The sequence below is a fragment of the Myodes glareolus genome, chromosome 5 (genome assembly GCF_982192425.1).
Source record: "Myodes glareolus chromosome 5, mMyoGla1.1, whole genome shotgun sequence".
Classification (NCBI taxonomy): Eukaryota; Metazoa; Chordata; class Mammalia; order Rodentia; family Cricetidae; genus Myodes; species Myodes glareolus.
The window spans coordinates 33,145,022-33,165,328 of record NC_142030.1 but is presented as its reverse complement, the minus strand read 5'-3'; the positions used below and the strand labels follow the sequence as shown (position 1 = coordinate 33,165,328).

Genomic DNA, 20,307 nt, shown 5'->3' with positions numbered 1-20,307 from the left:
CAACACTTTGGAGTTTTTGTTTGCTTTTGTTTTTCTTTTGTTATTATTGTTTTTTCATGACAGGGTTTATCTATGTAATAGCCCTGGTTATCCTGGAACTCACTCTGTAGACCAGGATGACCTCGAACTCACAGAGATTAGCCTGTCTCTGCCTCCTAGTGCTGGGATTAAAGGCGTGTGCCACCATTGTTTGGTCAGAAGGAGTTTTTAAAAGGTAAAGTTTTAATTTGGGAATGGGTTTACATAAAAGGAAGCCGATGAGTAACTTGGCTGTTAGACACTTAAAATGCTGTTATTTAATTATTTAGTGGTAGAATACTGTTAGTCAATTTCCATTCCTTAATAAAAATACTTGAGAAAATCCATTTTATAAAAAGAAGAAGTATCGATTTTGATTCATAGTTTTTTAAGCTTTATTTTTAACCATGCGTACATGTGGATCCATGTGTGAATGTGTGCATGAGTGTAGGTGCCCACAGAAGCTGAAGTCCCAGGAATAGAAATTACAGGGGAATGTGAGCTGCCCAATGTGGCTGGGAGCCGAACTCACTTCTACTGCAAGAGTGGTTTGTACTCTTAAGTGCTGAGTTGTCCCCAGCTCCTGGCTCAGCTGGAAAGGTTCGGTCTGTGGTCAGTTGGCTCTTTTGCTTTTGGACCTGGGGTCCATCACGACAGGGAAGTCATGAGAGGACTTGCTTACGGTGGCATGACGCCCGAGTCCTAATCTTCAGTGACCTCTTTCCACTCCCCATGTCCTGAAGGCTCGACCATCCTCCAGCAGTGCCACGAGCTGCTCACCAAGTCTTTAGCATATAAGCCTTCGGGACCGCGTAAGATCCAAAATCATAACAAATAATGGAAGCCTTTTCTGTTTTTAATCAATTTCTTTAATAAAACATAATTTTAAATGTTTTTGCTATGGAAAGTAAATTCTACCTTGCTGGAAAGAGAAAGTTCCTCAAAACCATCAACTAGTTTATTCACATATTAGAACGGGTCAGCCAGTGAAAGTCCTAAAGGAAGACAAAAAAGGACAACATTCAGTAAGAAGAAATACCTGTAATTGCTTTACGACGTAGAACTAGACAATCATGGTAAAATAAGGTTTGTATTTGGTCTAGTTAAAAGGAGCTAAAAATTAATTAGTGAAACAAGCTGGCTTACACAAAGCAGTCTAGGAAACTTACTTTTTCTGAATCTTCTTCCACTATCCATGATCAGAACACAGAAAAGCAGAGTTAGAAAGAAACAGACATTTACTTGGCAGAGAAGGGGCAAGACCACGATCTCAGGCCTGAGATGCACAAACAGGAAGAACTATGGAGCGTTTGGCAGTGTCCTCCCCACTTGGCCAAGACACAGGTTACCATAGAGCAGTTAGTTGTCCTTTGGCAAACCTCTTCCTCCAAAAAAATTTACATTATGATACATATCAGTAGCAAAATTACAGTTATGAAGTAGCAATAAAAAAATGCATGGTTGGGGGTCAGCACAATGTGAGAAACTGGATTAAAGGGTCGCAACATTAGGAAGGTCGAGAACCACTGCCACAGAGAGAGATTCCTCAACAAAGCAGGAAGCAGCCAGCCTGCATTGTGAGTCAATGGCAAATGGTGAAAGACAAACATTCAACTAAAAGAGAAGAGCTTGGAAATGAAACTATGTCAGGATTCCACCGGAATGATGGTTAAAACTATATTAAAGCGTTTAATACAAGGATAATCCTACAGAATTACTAATGTGGATGATAATTTATACTTCTTCAGAAATACCCAAATGATGTTCAGAAGAAAATTGCAGAATAGATTTAAAGCAGATCCTTAAAAGAATTAGAAAGATTCCTGCCAATGCCACCTGCCTGCTTCCCCAGCTAACCTAGGTGTGTTCATCTGCCTAGTCAGCAGGCTCTGTTCTTGAAATCCTTTCTCTCAGCTCAAAGGTAAATTCTCAAGTCTCTGATGTCTATTTTCACACAAATAGAATTTCAGCAGAATTCTATATATCTGACAGTTTCCAAGCTAGTTGCTGTGTATTTATTGATTGTTCAGGTATCTGACCATTTGTGCCCCATCTTAAGCAAAGAAGAAAGAGACTGGCAGCAGATCTTTGTCTGAGAACCAAGAGAGGGACACTAGCTATGCGTCACTATGCACCAGAGGTCACATAACTGAGCAGAAGGCAACCGCGCAGATCCATGATTACAGGCTCATCTACGCTGTGCTCACTTTTCTTTCAGATCCTCTATCTGAGCCTGCTCCTCTTGACATAGAGCCTCTGCCTTTCCATCTCCTCTGCTAACTCATTCTGATCTCAGTTTAAGCGCTACCGCCAATGAGCTTTGCCTGTAGCACCAATGTATTTCTTCACTTAGACTTGCTTAGAACAGCAAGTCGATTCCTTCCAGTCATGTCCTTGCTCTGTCATGTTTTGCTTACTTGTTACTCCAACAAGCACACATAACAATATCTCAACAACTACTTGTTGAACAAGCAAATGAAACTTCCAAATTCAGAAAGAAACTTAAAAGGACTTCTAAATCCCTGAGAGTATGCCTCTCAGGGAGGAATCAGGAGAAAGCTTGTGTTTCTTCCTTTCTGCTCAGTAGCTGAACTTGCCTGGGCCTTCCGTGTGCTCTGTGGTTCAATCATGATGTTGATAAGACAGGGCTTGCTTGTGTCTTCCAGTGCCTGCCTCAGGGAGTTTTGGAGTTCTTCTGGTGTTTGTACAAAATACCCTTTGCCTCCAAATGCAGTCATGACCTGCTCATAATGCGAGTTTGGCAAGAGACACATCGGAGGGACGCTGAAAAGCAAGTTGTAAGTCAATAAAATTTAAATCTTTCAGCTTCTAGAAAAAGTAATGTCCCCAAATTATCTGTGAAAAACATAAGCTGACCCACAGGGCATACTTTTTTCCAGAACAGCTCTCGATAACAGCAATATACAGAACACATGTGATCCCTTATCCTTCCTTTATTCCATCTCATATTCCCATGCCCCCTTGGTGAGCTAGCCAAACTCCAGGCCTTCATTGCTAGAAGAACCTGTAGCTTTTTCTACCAGTGGCGGCATCCTTAAAATTTAATGCAACCATAACTGGTAGGCTACTGGCTGGCTGTTGTAGGATTTTGGGTTAGGTTTTGTTTTTTTTTTTTAAATCTCCTTTGTTCATTTGCTTTTGAGACAGAATCTATATAACCTTGATTGGCCTAGAATTTGCCTAAACCAGACTGTCTTGAACTCTCAGAGACCTGACCATTGCTGCCTCCTGAGTACTGGGATTAAAGGTGTGTGTCACCATGCTTGGCTCCTCATCCCTTTTTAATTCTCTGATGGATTTTTTTTAAGCCTAGTTCATTTTCCCTTTAGAGCAAAACAACAACAACAAAAACAACAACCTAAACAAAAACAAAAAGCAATCAGTTAAGCATTGGATCCAAGCCTAAGGACGATACCCAGCAATCCCTCTGACAGCACTTTAAACTGTCCCCTGCACTCTAATTGTTGGGTGGAACATACCCTTCAATCTGATGTCTTCAACTTTGAAGCCATCAACTATCTCAACTTTTTGAAGATTTTCATCCTTGGTTCTTGTTGATACTGAATTCTCAATAGTTCAATGTGATTCAGGTAAATATGCATTTCCCAAAGCATGTACAAAGTCGCCTGGTGCAGGCTGTGATGTGTGTGGTCATGTAGGTATCAGGGTGCTAACTGGCAATGTTACAGAGCAGAGCAGTCTGGCCCATGTTGCTTGTCCTCTGGTACAGCTGTCTGTTCACCGCACAGAACCAGCAGAGGGCATGGTACAGAGGCTGAGATGTCAGTACAGGAAACTGCAACTTCCTCTTTGTTTTTGCTTGTTTTGAGACAGGACCTTGCTGTGCGGTAGAGTCTGGTCTAGAACTCAGTATGTAGCCCATGCTGGTAACCTCACTCTAAATCCTCTTGCGTCAGCCTCCCAAGGGCTTGAATTACAGTTTTCCCTTATTTTCCACTGAGTCTTTTTTGTGGATGACGGAGTCTTGATATGTCTTGGGCTCATCAGCTCAATGATCTCCTCTTCCCGTCTCCAGACTAGTGAACGACAAGTGTGCGTCACTACACCTGGCTCCCTGTACTTTTTATTGTTTATATAGCAATGTCCTGTAGAACTTTCTATAATGATAAAAATGTTTTACATACAGTATGGTGGTCACATCACTGCCTGTTACTATGGGTAATTGAAATGTAACTAAACTGAGAAATTGAATTTTTAAGACTTATTTATTTATTTATTTATTTATTTTTGAGACAGGGTTTCTCTGTGTAGTTCTGGATGCCCCAGAACTCACTTTGCTGACCAGGCAGGCCTGATCTCAAACTCAGTGATCTGCCTGCCGCTGCTTGTCAAATGCTAGGCTTGTTGTGTGTGCCACCATGCCAAGCAACAAAATATTTTTATTTTATATGAATGGGTGTTTTGCTGGCATGTACATCTATGTACCTACCACATGTGTGCAGTGCCCAAGGAAGCCAGAGAGGTTTTACCTACTGTCAACAACTTCTCAGTCAAAGGGGAAAAGGTACTGATTTTTTCTTTTAATGAGACAGGGTTTTATGTAACTCAAACTGGCCTAGACTTGCTATATAGTCAAGGATGTCCTTGAACTGCTGATCTTCTTGTATCTACCTTCTGATTGATAGGTATGCTCCAGCATACCCAACTGGTATGAAATGCTGGGGATCAAACTTAGGGCTTTGTGAATAAGAAGCAAGTATTCTACCAACTGAAGCCTAGAAACTAAACTTTTCACTTTATTTATTTTTAACTAAGTTTACGTAGTAACATGTGATTCAGAGCTTCTTCGCCAGATAGCACAGTCTATATTATCAACTAAAATGAAGCTAAAAGTCAAGGCATGGTGGTTTGAATGAGAATGGCCCCCACAGGTTCCTACATTTGAATATGTGGTCCCCAGTTAGTGGAACTATTTGGGAAGGATTATGAGGTGTGGCCTTATTCGAGGAGGTGTGTCCCTGGGGATAGGCTCTGAGGTTTCAAAAGACTATGTTATTCCCAATGTGTTCTCTGTCTCCTGCTTGTGGATCAAGATGTGAGTTCTCAGCTGCTGCTCCAGGGCCAGGCTTCCACTCCACCATCATTAACTTAACCCTCTAAAACTATAAGCCTAATTAAACTTTTTTAAAAATACTTTTTGCTTAGGTTGTATTTTATCACAGCAAATGAAAAGTAACTAGTACAAATGGCTATGGAAAAACAACAGTGTGCTGAAAACACTGGCACTCTACTCAGAACGTCTCAGAAAGCTTTGTCAATGTCCACGGCAGTTCTGACAGTCTTAGCTTGACTTTGCCATCAGATGGTAAAGGCTTAGCTTTGTGGTAAACGTAAGGAAGATCTTTAAATCACAAATAGTATGCCAACTATTTGTGATGGCTAACCTTGGCTGTCAGCTTGACTACATAGACTAAAACCCAAGCATCTGGGCATGCCTGTGGGATTTTTTCTTGACTGGATCATTTAAGGTCAGAAGACCCACTCTACACCCAAGCCACACCTCATGGCAGTCCAGATGAAAGGACATGGAAGAAGGAAGCTTGCTTTTTGTTCACTTGCCCTCAGCCTTGGTGGCATGTTCCTCTATTCTGCTGCCAGGTGTTCCTTTACTGGTGTTAGAGACTACTTTCTCAGGGTTCCAGTGAATAATACAGATAAGCTAAAACATCAGATTCGTGGACTAAACAGCTACTGGACTCTTGGCCATTCACCGGAAAGCAGCTATGGTTGAGTGGCCAGACCACAGTCTGTGAAGCACTCTAATACATTCCCTTTTCATATATGCAGATTCACATCTACATTCATGAGCTCTGTTCCTTGAGAGAACCTTGACTAATACGGCATTAACAGTTCTCCCTGGCGTAAACACCAGCACTGCTATTACCCTACGGTAGACATCACAAATCTTGACCTGAGTCCTCAGTGTCCCTGATTGTAAACAAAGACAGTTGTACAGAAAAGATCCAAGAAGAAGTAGCTTCTGCCACTTTAAAAAGGCTGACAAACTAACCAAGTTTATAGTATGTAGGCATATTCCAATACAGCAAACTTTTAAAACACATGACACAACCTAACTGTGCATTTGTTGTGAGTTACTCACACTGCAGCAGCTTCTTGAAAATTTGACATTTTTCCCCAAGTGTCTGCATCAACACCTTGGTAGATTCCATTATTGTTTACTACCAAGATTATAATTGGCAAGTTGTACCTAAAAGTGAAAGTAAACTATTAAGAGATCATTCTTTCTAAAGCAATTTCTTTTTCTTAAAACTGAAATTTTTACTTAAAAGTAGACAATTTCAATAAATTCTTTTTCAATAGGGAAAACCAAGCATTAGTTATCCTAATAAAAAAATATAAAACCATTGATAGAAACGTTGCAGCTGTAGGATGTACTCAAGGCTGACAGTCTGCTTAGCTATGGATCTTAAATAACTAAACTTTTCCAGGCAGCTACAAGAAAAACACCTTCTCCATTCCCTTCCTTCCTAGGCATATTTCTACATGGTTCTAGGAACACTGTCTGAAAAGTCCCATTATATTGTTGAAAGTGTCAATGGCAACCGGCTCATGCTGGATGTTGTGAAAGACACACCGGCAACTAACACCCACTCTGCGTTTCTAATGAAAGCCAGCATGGCGAGATCAGTACAGAAGACAGGCGTCCAAATGTCTCAAACAGTGCAGAAAGATGAAAAGCCTAAAAATACTAAAAAAGAATGTGGGTTTGCTTTTATAGATTGCTGTATGATATTTTGATTGTGTTCTGACAAATACAGTTTGCTTGGCACCAGAGGGCAGGGTCAGCCACTATCTGACCAAAATGTACCACAAAGGTTTGGAGGATTGTGGAGAGAGGAGACAGGAAGTCGTAAGGTGGGGCAGAGAGCAGATCTCGGCCCTTTCGGACAGAGGAACTGAAGAGGTAGAAAGCAACCGGCAGTTGCTCCCTGTTCTCTGATTTTTCAGGTTCTTACCCTAATATTTGACTCCCAGTTTTTTATTGATTAAAATTAATTAGATTAATGCTTCATTATATTTTTCCCTGAAGGCTTATGGTAATGACACAACTAAGTAACATGACTGTGGAAGCCACTTGCTCTCTGCGCTGGAAAGGAATTACCACCCTCAAAAGGCTAGATTCTTTTCATACATCACCTTTTTGGCATATGTCAATTTTCAGTATAGACCTCTAATAGGCCAACCTTTCCCCTAAACCGCAATAATTCTGATTATGAAAAACATTTGAGAATTGAACATGTCTAGTGTATAATAACATTTTTCATTAGTGTATTTTAAAATTTTCTTTAGATTTATTTAGTTTATGTGTGTATTTTGCTTACACACACACACACATAGATAGATGGATGGATGGATGGATAGATAGATAGATAGATAGATAGATAGATAGATAGATAGATAGAGATAGATAGAGATATATAGATATATATGTGCCTGCCTGGTGCCCTCAGAGGTCAGAGGTCAGAAGAGGGCTTTTGAGTCCCCTGAAACTGGAGTTACAGACAGTTGTAAGCCTCTGTGTGGGTATTAGGAATCAAATTTAGAACTTCTGTGAGAGCAACAAGTGCTCCTAATCTCTGAGCCATCTCCAGCCCCACAGAAGTATATTCTTTTTTCTTTGTTTTGTTGTTATTTTTAGGTTTTTTTTCTGTTTTTTGTTTTGTTTTGTCTTTTTGAGAAAGGGTTTCTCTGTATAGCCCTAGTTGTCCTGGAACTCACTCTGTAGACCAGGCTGGCCTCAAACTCAAGAGAGATCCACCTGCCTCTGTCTCCTGAGTGCTGGGATTAAAGGCGCGCGCCACCACCGCCTATCTCAAGTGTACTCTTGGGTGAGATTTTATAGCTTATAGAATCAGCAGCGTGAAAGGAAAAGCCAGTCCTGCAGCCCAGGCTGACCCTGAACTAACTATGCAGCGGAGGATAACCTTGACCTCCAGACCCTTCTGCTTACACTGTCACCTCTATTCCCAAATGCTGGGATTAGTGGAGTGCATTGCCAAACCTGGTTTGATCTTGATAGTTTTTTATACCAAAGTACTGAAAGTCCCAAAACATGTTTCACAAAAAAACTACTACCCTAGTAGAACAGTCTTATTATAGTTTGAATACAGCTGGGGTAAGAGGTCGGGAGAGTTCCCATGCTGATGCAATGGAAGTTTCTACATGAAATTTATAACTAGGAACCTCAAAGCACAATGCTGTCCATGACTCCTGTTGTGAAGCAAATGAGTATTGTATGTTTTCATATTATGAGAATGAAATGCTATGATTTAGGGCTCTGTTTACCTGCAGATGGTTTCTACTTCCATGCCAGAAAACCCAAAGGCACTGTCACCTTCCACACAGATGACCCGCTGCCTGGGACTTCTATCTTTAGCCACTAGAGCAGCTGCAATAGCAAATCCCAAACCGACTCCCATTGTTCCAAAGGTGCCAGCATCAAGCCTGTTGAGAACAAAGCTAAAATCAAACTCTCTTGCACATGTCATGTAGGGTGGAGGTGGCACAAACCTTTCAATCTATATTTATATGGTTTATGGAAAAAGTTAAGAAATAGGCATTTTTTCTTTAATATTAAATTTTTGGAATATAAGGAAGCAACTTGTCAAGGATAAGTGGCATGAAAGGAAAATTCCACGCATGATTGCTTGGATGAATGTAAAAAACTGAGTACATGGGCCGGGCGGTGGTGGTGCACGCCTTTAATCCCAGCACTCGGGAGGTAGAGGCAGGCGGATCTCTGTGAGTTCAAGACCAGCCTGATCTACAGAGTGAGTTCCAGGACAGGCTCCAAAGCCACAGAGAAATCCTGTCTCGGAAAAAAAAAAAAAAAAAAGACAAAACAAAACAAAGAAACTGAGTAGACAAACCATCACATTATATCAAGATTTATGAACCACAAAAACAATAAAACTATAAAATCTCACCTGAGAGTACACTTGAGCTGAGCAGTAGAGGCGCACGCCTTTAATCCCAGCACTCAGGAGGCAGAGGCAGGTGGATCTCTCTTGAGTTCAAGGCCAGCCTGGTCCTGGCATGTACAATTCTAAAATATTTTTCTTAATCAGTATTACTGTGGTTTCAGATTAAACACATTGTCATTATTTTCTTGGAGTCTTACCTGTGGCGAGGAAGGTAGTTCTGAAGCACAGTACGGCCAATGTCCATAGTATTAGCTCCCTCACTTACTATAAAACAGTCTCTGGGTAACTGTTCTTGAACATGGTAGAATACTGTGTAATAATTCATAGGGAGGGATCTTTTGGAAGCTAATTCCTAAAAACAGAGTTAGGTATACACTAAATTACATTGGGACATAATGATAACAACAGTGTCAGTAAGCTATTACCAAAGTCATTTTGGAACAGTTCAATACCACCAGTCAGCTACAAGATTCCCAAATGACTGACCACTGGCTATTCTTTGAACTGTGAACAATCCAGAACCATGCTAAGAACAATGTGCCCTACAGTCCCTGTTTGGGACACAATACATAAGCTGGGGAATCCCCACGACCTGGTGAGTGGATGAACCTTACCTATTAAACACCTGGAGAAGTCTTATAGTAAAGATGGCTGAGCAACACTGGGTTAAGCAAACAGAATGGTCATACCTGTGCACTCTTAGAAAAACACTGTCTTAACTATTTTTCAGAACAGTTTTATCTGAAGTATGGTCCTAAATTTAACACTAAAACGTTAGGATTACAGCAGATGATCTGAAAATCTGGTTCTTCTCTCACACAGTGTAGAGAAGCTATTATATCTACTCTTTAAAAAGTCCCTGATTGACAGAGCTGTAGCAAGGTCTTCAAACAGCCTCACGGCCACGAGTGCTGAGAGGAGCCACTGGTATTTCATCAGTTAACAGTCCTGTCCCGGCACTCCAGCATCACCAGTGCTAGCCTGCTCTGCTGGAGGTTACATTCCCCATGCAGGAAAGACGCCCCACACCCCTAGCGCTAACAAAGGAGCAAACCCTAAGGGGCTCCTAGGGAAAGACGCATTACTAACAACAGCGGAGAAACTAGAACTGAGACTGGTTCTTGGCAGTAGAAACAGTCACTGACTAAGATTCCCCTGCACAGTGGACTCAGCCTCATCAGTTCTGCTAGGACGTTTGTTTCAAAGTACAAACTTACTCTATGATGACAGATAAATTAGGAAACACAAGTGCCTAACTCGAATTGCAGATTTGTAAATGTATCATTCTATCAGGAGGAAATCCTAGGGCGGGCTGGAGAGACTGCTCAGTGGTCAAGGGCATTTGTTGCTCTTATGTAGGACCCAGGTTGGGTTCCCTGTACATGCACGGTAGTTCACAACTATCCATAACCAGTTCCATCTCACCTCCAAGGGTTCTAGACACAAATGGCGCACATACATACAAGCTCACACGAAATGAAATCAATAACTTAAAAAGAAGAAACCCTAATGTATACTGAACACTGCACCCAGCTGAACCAAGACACACCCGAATACACAAAACAGTAAAAGAAAACCTACCACCCCATCTGACAATCAAAGAGAAAGTGCTGTATTTACAATCACTTTGAATAGAAAAGAGCAACACTGCTGAAGAGACTCACTGTAGTACTCACTGGGAAGGATTAGTGGTGACCTCAAAATTCAAGAGAATCTCCAAACCCTCACTATGAGGCAAAGCCACAAGGGCAGATGTGAAAGCCACAAGAGTTTCCAGCAGTGACATGAAAGCTAAATGGCAGTGTGTGGAAGGGGTGGACTGAACACTCATGTGCCTTGAAGGAAAAATATCTTAAGGGCAGATAGCCAAGTCCTAACACACCCTTAGGACTTAAGGGACATTCTTGCATCAATCCTTAAATGTCATAGGATTTCATTATGCTATTATGTAATCTAACTGACAGCTTTCCAGGGTCAGATTGCTTTCCTTCCACCAGCTCACAGTGACTCAAGAACCATATCCTTTGGATGCTCAATTATGCAAGGAGCTTAAGGCCCTTTCAAGGTAAAGCAAAAGCAAGCACATGGGCTGCATACGCTTTTTCTTAACTATTTACATGGTTGAAACTTTACTATCCACCACCCCCCACACACACACAGGGTTTCTCTATAGACCAGGCTGGCTATGAACTCTGAGATCAGCCTGCCTCAGCCTCCCCAGTGCTGGGATTAAAGACGTGCGTTGCCATGCCAGGCTTCACTACCATTTTCTATTAGGTTCTTATCTGACTTTCTGGTTTGTGGACCTTTTGAGAGCTGTGCCCCAGCAGCACCATTTTTGATCCCCAAGCTTACACAATGCAGTACTTCCTAGGACTGTCTATGCCCCCTTATGAGAGGCCAAAGCAACTCATCAACCTGAAGGGATCTTGAAACACAACTGGTCCCACATTACCTTGGATGCAGCTTCATTGGTCCTCATTTTTCCCCTCAGAGTCTCCCACCATTTGCTGTCTATGGGGTACTGCCATGGGGTTTTATCAAACTGTTCCAAAAGCTAAAAATAAACAAACAAACAAACAAACACACACATAAACTTCCTTAAAGTAGGCAATGGCAAACTGCTCTGCCCTTCACATTGCTCACACTTGCTTCTCTTCCTGAAGAGCAACTGATGGCAGACCAGTGGTGAGCCACACGCACAGACCAAATGCTGCAGAATGACTGCACATGTGACATGGACTGCATCTGCATCTCAAATGCTGTGTACTCAAGATAACGAATATTGTACAAAATCGAGTGATAAATGTGACCATATTTTACCTCCGGTCACAATGAAATGCATAGATTACATATAAATAGGAAGTCAGACAAGTCCTTGATTATAGTTTAAAGAGTAAAAATTCCTTTACTACCTAAAAATATACTGTTATATTTCCACTGTGTAAGTCAAGTTAAACTAACGCTGTATTGTAATTTTCTCAGAAAGCCGAATTCTACCTACTGAATTCTGGTTTGAATAACCTTAAATTTTCATGACATCAAATTAGTTGTCTAAACGCTTAACTTCCACAAATATGAGCAGTGTACAATGAGTTGACTTTACCAAGTTCCAAACTTACAGTTAAAGCTAGTTTCCCATCATGAACTTGTCACCAAGCCAAACAAGACTAACATTATCAAGAATAACTGTCCACAGAGAACAGTCTACAGGAATTAAAATCCAGAGAAAGGAATTACCTGCTTAGAAACAGCATTTATGTCTCCTAGCAAAGTCACGGAAGGCCTTACATTATTCCCCAATTCTTCTGCACAGATATCAATCTAAAAAAGAGAAAAACCTGAAGAACAAGCCATGTTTGGTCTTTTTTGTTTTGAACAAACTGAGAAATTATTTTTATTTTCTGTGTATGAGTGTTTTGTCTGTATGTCTGTCTGTATCACATGTGTGCCTGGTGCCCAAAGAAGAGACAAGAGAGCATTAAATACTCTTGAACGGAATTACACATGGTTGTGGGCTGCCATGTGAGTGCTGGGAATTGAACCCTGAACCTCTGGAAGAGCACCCAGCTCTTAAAAACCTATTGTGCCAGTGGTGGGGTGCATGCCTTTAATCCCAGCACCCTGAGCTTGAAGCCAGCCTGGTCTACAGAGTGAGTTCCAGGACAGCCAGGACTAAACAGAGAAACTATTGTTTACAAAAAACAAACAAACAAAAAACAAAAAAACCCAGCCAAATAAAAACAACAACAAAAAACTTTAAGAAGAACAGAGAGGTGACTCAGAAGTTAAGACCCCTGGCGGCTCTTCTAGAGGACCTCAGTTTGAGTCCCAGCACTGGCTTCAGTTCCCTGGTATGTGGTGCCCTCTGCTGACCTCAGCGGGCACCAGAAACACATACGTAGAGTTACCAGGAGAGGGTGGAGTACTTTCCAGACATTCAGTTTAGGGGCAGGTGAGTTTAAGGTAGAGTCATCTAGAGGTTTCCAGAGGCAGTTTTGGCATCTAAAAGGACAATTCACCTCCTTACAGGGCCGAGGGGTCCCTCCAGTACCATCCTACTTAAGCCTCTCTGTCTTTAAATGCACTCCAGCTGCAAGGAAGAGGCAAATTATGCTTTTCAAATTGTTTCAGACTCGACTTTGAGAGCTTTTCTCCTTAAAATTAGCACATGATGCTTTGTAGGCTTGAAAAGGCAGCTGACTTTGGTACCTGTAATTACATCAGATAATTTGTAAAATCTATTTCTGTAAGAGAAAAGGTTCTTTACAAAAGAGGGCGAACAAAAAAGCACAGAGCTTATCAGAGTCTTTCCCGCCCCCATGCCCAGTACCTGAATAAACTTCACATCTGCCTGGTATCTTGGAGGCAATCCAAAATGTAATATCCAGTTCAGTCTCGCACCAAATAACACAATCACATCAGCAAACTGCAAAGCCCTGTTTTAAAAAAAAATTAACAACAACAGCAAACAAACTAATGATTTTCCTAAAATATTTTCGAAGTCTAGATAATTTGGAGCTTCTAGAGTAAACTGATCTTTCTAATTGAGTTTTGAAAGACTGGGAGGACGGCTCAGTGGGAAGATACCTGCTGTGCGAGCATGGGAGCCTGGTCTGGACCCTCGGCGCCCACATAAGGGTGACTGCTATGGTGCTGTCCCCACCTGAGCGCTGGGGGTGGGGACAGGTGCAAGCCAGGCGCCTAGTCAAACTGGCAAGTTTCAGGCTCAGTTAGAGACCCTGTCTCAAAACTAAGGGGAAATGTGACTGAGAAGAAACCTAAGAAATCTTTGACATCCACACCTGCATGTATGCACTCTACCCCTCAACACATGGAAAAACATAATCTGTCATTTTGTTTTGTTTTGAAGATGGGATATTGCTTTTTTAAACTAAAGTTGGCCTCAAACGTGTGGTTCTTGTCCCTCAGCCTTCAAATGCTGAGGCTACAGGCATGCACCACTATGCCTGAATAGCTTTTGGTTTGTAGGTGTTTCTGAGGCTGAAACCAGGACCTCAAGCATGCTAGTCAAGCACCTTAGTGAATCACCCCAGCTCCCAGACCCTATGTTTGCAACTCAATGCATTCTTCACACTGATTTCCAGGAGCAGATTCTCCTTGGTGATGGGATTAAAGACATGTGCCACCATGCCCAACTTACACAATGCAGGGCTTCATGCCTGCTAGATAAGTACTCTCCCAACTGAGCTACACCTTCAGTCTGGAATTGCTTTAGAAAATATACTATATGCATTTTCACCTAATGTGCAAATAATCAAGACCAGGTTGTGCTTTCATAAATTTTCAGTAACTTCATCATCTAAATTTGGGTCTTTTGCTTTGTGAAAATTCCAAAGATTCTACCAACGGTACTGTAAACACATCACTCTGCAGGTGGCAGAAGGCAGATATTATACTAGTGCGTTTCCAACTAAAGAATTTTTACAGATATAGAAAAAAAGTGGAAATTGGGTAAGAGTCCAAACAACTACCAGGCAGTGATAGCACACGCCTTTAATCCCAGCACTCAGGAGACAGAGGCAAGAGGGTCTCTCTGAGTTTGAGACCAGCCTGGTCTACAGAGTAAGTTCCAGGACAACCAGGACTACAAAGAGAAAACCTGTCTTAAAAACAAACAATCAAAAAAGAAACAAACAGCCTGGAATGCCACACACCTGGATCTGGCTGCACCTACACAGTTTGGATGATTGTCAGGGACAACACCCTTCCCCATAGGGGTGGGCAAAAATGGCAAATTGCACTGCTCCACCAGCTTCCGGAGACTGTCCTCTGCACGGGAATAAGCGGCACCTACAAGAAATGCAAATCACTGGATGATCAGTCACACTGCACAGTGGGAACCTCCAACGAATCATGTGATCATCTACTGCATAAACATCAGCTTTAAAGCAAAATGAACTGTGATGAATATTCTGAAGAACTGCCTCTAAACAAAAAGTTGTATCTCCTGCTGCCCTCACTTTCCTGCTTTACACAATTCCCTGGGTGTAAATGGGCAGGGAAGACCTTTGCCCTGAAAGACAAAGACTATTTTCACTATATTCCTTTGCCCTCTATTATCTGTAAGCCTCTTCTGCAGTACACTGTATCTGAGTTATGAGGGTTGCTACAATGTTGTGGCTGTAACAGAACCAGCCTAAGTGAGCACATATCTGTTTTACAACTGTGTGTTGCAGAATAAAACATGCCCTCAAGGACACTGAAAACTACTTACTGTTTTGACATATAGGAATAATTTCATTTCTGAAGTCATCATGACTGCTATTATTTTATTTAATTACACACACACAGAGAGAGAGAGAGAGAGAGAGAGAGAGAGAGAGAGAGAGAGAGAGAGAGAGAGTGTTGTTTTTATTTTTCAAGATAGGTTTTTCTGGCTGTTCTGGAACTTGCTTTGTAGAGCAGGATGGCCTCAAACTCACAGAGATCCTCCTGCCTCTGCCTCTTGAGTGCTGAGATTAAAGGCATGTGCTACCACTGCCCTGCTTTAATTTTATATTCTTTAGAGTTAATAGCATATTATCCATTTCTCTATGGAATTCTACTAAATAGTACAGTTACATTCATATTCAGTATCATGTTCTGCACTAAAAGGTCATCTTAGAATTCTTTATTATGAATATGCAAGAAAAATAGTGCTTTTAGTTCAGCCAGAAAGTTTTCCTACTTTTTCTTGTCTGGATGTATTTGTATACTCAGGTCTTGCTTCTTAGATGCCTTTGTCCCCCTTGTCTACTTGGGGAACTACTGTTTCTTTATGGTACAGCTGTGGATGTCATATCCTCTAGATCTTTTTTTCACAACACCCACATAAAATACTCCCCCCTTTTTTTTACGTAAATTAACCTATTTATTTAGCTGTCTGTGCATTACTGAATAACACTTCAAACGGTAGCACTTCTACTGGTCTTTCAGCTCCTTCAGTCTTCTGATGGCAGACTTCACTGCGACGGCAGAAGTCGTGTTGTAGGTCCAGGCCCTGCCAGCCACTGTTTTCATGCAGGAACCACAGTGCCAGATTTCGACGGCTCGTCTCTTCATCTTGGTCTTGCCACAGAAGGAGCACGTGTACTTGGCGTGCTGGCTGATTTCAATTTTCTTCACCATTTTCCGGAGGGAGGCACTATAGCGGGTCCCATATTTCCTGACGATCCCGACCTTCTTGGTGCGTTTAGCCATGTCACCGGAACCTAAGCCAAGCACGGAGAGCAATACTCCCTTTCTTATAACTCCATCTCACCTTCCCAGGGCACACAGCATAAGAGTATTTATATAACAGTGAGGGTGTAGCTCAGTAGATAAGGTGCATGAGGACCTGAATATGGATCCAGATGTGGTGGTGCACATCTGTAACCCTAACCCCAAAGAGTCTGGATCCAGCTGTGGTGGTGCACATCTGTAACCCTAACACTGGAGAGTCTGGATCCAGCTGTGGTGGTGCACATCTGTAACCCTAACACTGGAGAGTCTGGATCCAGACGGGGTGGTGCACATCTGCAATCCTAGCACTGGAGGAGTGCAGACAGGTAGATCGCAGCAATCACTGACCAGATATTCTAGCCAAATCAGTGAGTTTTGGATTCAGTAAAAGACCCTGTGGACAGCTACAGAAAGACTTTTGGTATTCACACATGCACATGCATGAAAATGTACACACATATACCATACATAGAATTAAAAAGAATTGTAAAGTGCACTTGTTTAATCCCAGCACTTGGGAGGCAGAGGCAGGCAGAGCTCTATGAGTTTGAGGCCAGCCTGGTCTACAGAGCAAGTGCCAGGATAGGCTCCAAAGCTACATAGATAAACCCTATCTTGAAAAACCAAACTAACTAGCTAACTAAATAAATAATCAATCTACAAAATAAAATAATAATAATAAATTGCTAACAGGAATATAAATTGTTTCTGTGATACCTAAGGAGTAAGCAATTTATCAGTTCCAAATGTCTTTCAGATACCCATACTTTTTAATTTAGTTAGTTCTCTTTTTGGAGCACTACCATAAATTCTAACTATGGAAAAACTTTTCATACAAATGTTTACCACAGCTACTATAAACAAACAAACATTTGACAACAAGCGTCAATGTATACAATTCAACATTAAAATTGTGTTTAGGAAGTAATTTTAAGAAAAATAGTTATTATAAGTAGCTTATCAAATATAGAACTGTCTATATGGCATCATCACAGTATGTAAACTAGACATAAAAAATAAACTATTGGCTGGGCAGTGGTGGTGTACACCTTTAATCCCAGCACTCGGGGAGGCAAAGGCAGAAGGATGTCTGTGAGTTCGAGGTCAGCCTGATATACAGAACTAGTTCCAGGACAGCTAGGACTGTTACACAGAGAAATCCTGTCTCAAAACACCAAATTAATTAATCAATCAATCAATTAATTAATTTTAAAAATGAAGTAAATAAAGTACTGAAGGCCAAAACTGATTTCCTTGGATGGAGTGATTTCTTTCTTTCTAAAACTTTTCTAGATTTTTCTGAAATATTTGTACTAGAAAAAACTTATTTGTAGGAGGGAGGGATTGCTTGTTGGTTCCCGGCTGCACGGCTAGCTCAGACCCTAAGGAATCCCTCAGAAACCATATTATTTAAATCAGTGTTTGGTCCATTAGCTCTAGCTTCTTATTGTCTAACTCTTACATATTAATTTAACCCATCTCCATTAATCTGTGTATCGCCATGTGGCAGTGGCTTACTAGAAAAATCTCAGCACGTCTGACTCTGGCAGTGGCTCCATGGTATCTCTCTGATTCTGCCCCTTCCTTCTCTCAACATACAGCCTAGTTATTTTCCCCCACCTAATTCTGTTCTTCCCAGACATTAATTTTAAAATTAATGTCTCATTAATCAATAAAAGCAACACACAGACAGAAGACCTCCCACACCACTTATTTACTTCTAAGTTAAGAAATAAAATTATTCTTTGTAAAAGTGAGGTCTCCAGGCCACTAAAGATGAGTTCTGTGATTTGAAAATGGATGAAAAGACCACTTACTCCAATTACAAACACCAGAGCACATAAAAACAAACAATGAAGACAGTGTCAACATTCCCACAGTCTGTGACTTAGGAGTTCTTGTGCTACCTTTCCCGATGATGAGCAGGGGCCGTTTGGCATTTCTAATAACAGATGCTGCCATACACACAGCAGGGGTTTCGGCCATGCTAACTGGAGATGGCATGCAGCACTCCTTGTACCTAGAAATAAAAATGATGCTGTAATAAAGAAAAGAGGCTAGGGGCTGGGAGATAGCTCAGCAAGTAAAGGCACTTGCCACCAAGTCCAAAGACCTGAGAACTCAGTTCAGTCCCTGGACTGGTGGAAGGAAATAGCTGACTCCATCAAACTGTCCTCTGACCACTAAAGCATGCATATGCACACACACAGATAAATGCTTTAGGCTGAGAGTGGTGGTGCATACCTCTAATCCCAGCACTCAGGAGGCAGAGGCAGGTGGATCTCTTGTGAGTTTGAGACCAGCCTGGTCTACAGAGCAAGTTCCATGACTGGCTCTATAGCTATTGGGAAATCCTGTCTCAAAAAATTTTTTTAAAAATTGAGATCTATATTATCCAACTATCTAGACCCACAATAAAATAGGGCATCAACCTCTACACAAGTTTAAAGGAAGGCTGCATTTTCAACTCACCTAAGGCATACTGTTCTTCATTCCTCAGTATTATTTTGATAGTCATACACACACACACACACACATACACACACACACACAGACACACACACTACATGTCATCATGTCTGATTCTAACAAATAGAAACTACCCCAGTATACTGAATATACTGACCACTGTCTGTAGCCACTAGAGAACCATTTCCATAATAGCAAGGTCCACAAACATTGCATTTAAGAAATAACAATGAAACACGCTGGGCAGTGTTGGCACATGCTTTAATCCAGCACTTAGGAGGCAGAGGCAGGCGGATCTCTGAGTTTGAGGCCAGCCTGATCTACAGAGAGTTCCAGCCAAGGCTCTGTAGTGAGACACTGTTTCAACACACATATACACACTTAAAACAATGAATGTTCAGTGTTATGGATGTTCAACAAATAAACTACAGGAGGAATGTAACCTATATAATGTGTATGAAGGCTCAGGACAGTAGTGCACACCAGTAAACCCAGTACTTGGGAAGTGAAGGCAAAAGGATTGGCTTTGAAACCAGGGTGGACTACACAGTGAAATCAGTCTTAAATCTTCTAACTATAAATTCAACATGTTGATTAAATATGCATGACAAAAAGGAAAGGGACTAAATGTTAAAAATGTCAGGTCTTGGATAAAGGGATTTCTTTTGGGCTGGAGAGAAGGCTCAGTGGTCAACAGCTGCTCTTCCCCGACCTGCTGTGTATTTCCAGCACCCACAGCAGGTGGCTTACAATTGCTTGTAACTTCAGCTCCAGGAGATCGGATACCTTCTTCTGACCTCCACAGATACCTGTACACATGGGCAAGCACTCACAGAGATACACACATACATGCCATTGGTCACGCCAGAGGAGTAGCAAGTTGCAGTTGAAGTTCCAGGTGTCGGCCCAGCAGAAGGGAACCCCTTGATGGGCCAATCTCATTCAGGCAAGGCCACGGGACTGCAGACCCTGGGATGTCTTTTGCTTCCTCTGCGCCTTTACATGTTTGCTGCGGCTCCCTTTCTCTGGTATCTAGCATGGTGTGAGTGGACGTGAGGAGATTCCCACTGCCTGTAAGTGTGTTTATCTCTTGGAAACATCCTGTTCTACTGGGCATTTTTACCTGTGGATTGTCAAGATGATGACCTCTCCCTAAGCTGTACTGTCTACTTTGATAATAATAACAATGGCTTATACAGAGTTTTGATGAATAAAAATAAATACAAGGATGTTTCACAGCCAAGGTCTGTGAGTCTCATCTAAGGAGCTGCATGGATTGGACCTCAAGTTTATGACAATTAACAATCAAATCCCAATAGCTAGTTTAAATTCTTTTAACCTAAATGTTGGGAGATGTGTTCATGGGTCTCGGAGTGCATCACAGCTGAAACAAAGCTGTGGAAATAGCAAAGTTAAACTTAAATGTTTTTGTTAAGTAACTTTGAGGTAAAAAATCCAAGAAGACAATCTAAAGTCTTAGAAAGGAACACAGTTGAATGTGAAACTCTTTAAGTTCAGGGAACAAGAACAAAGCAGTCCAATTATAACTGGCTGATGTACTTTTATTGCTAGATTTGGATGATGACCAAAGGTGATGATTACTCCTTTA

General features: G+C 41.5%; 1 protein-coding gene and 1 pseudogene across 1 annotated transcript in view; both read right to left on the bottom strand.

Moving 5' to 3' along the window:
- Positions 1–864: 864 nt before the first annotated feature.
- Hacl1 (2-hydroxyacyl-CoA lyase 1) overlaps positions 865–20,307 on the bottom strand; it is a 35,247-nt gene continuing 15,804 nt past the window's right edge. Inside the window, exons 8-17 of the mRNA XM_087906223.1 lie at positions 18,137–18,249; positions 14,684–14,819; positions 13,339–13,444; positions 12,246–12,329; positions 11,461–11,562; positions 9,203–9,357; positions 8,368–8,526; positions 6,161–6,268; positions 2,616–2,802; positions 865–1,013 (exon numbers count right to left, since the gene is read on the bottom strand). Of these exons, the coding sequence (XP_087762349.1) occupies positions 981–1,013; positions 2,616–2,802; positions 6,161–6,268; positions 8,368–8,526; positions 9,203–9,357; positions 11,461–11,562; positions 12,246–12,329; positions 13,339–13,444; positions 14,684–14,819; positions 18,137–18,249 (1,183 nt within the window). The 3' untranslated portion in view covers positions 865–980. The remainder of the gene's footprint in view (positions 1,014–2,615; positions 2,803–6,160; positions 6,269–8,367; positions 8,527–9,202; positions 9,358–11,460; positions 11,563–12,245; positions 12,330–13,338; positions 13,445–14,683; positions 14,820–18,136; positions 18,250–20,307) is intronic.
- LOC148122058 (large ribosomal subunit protein eL43 pseudogene) lies at positions 14,828–18,130 on the bottom strand (annotated as a pseudogene).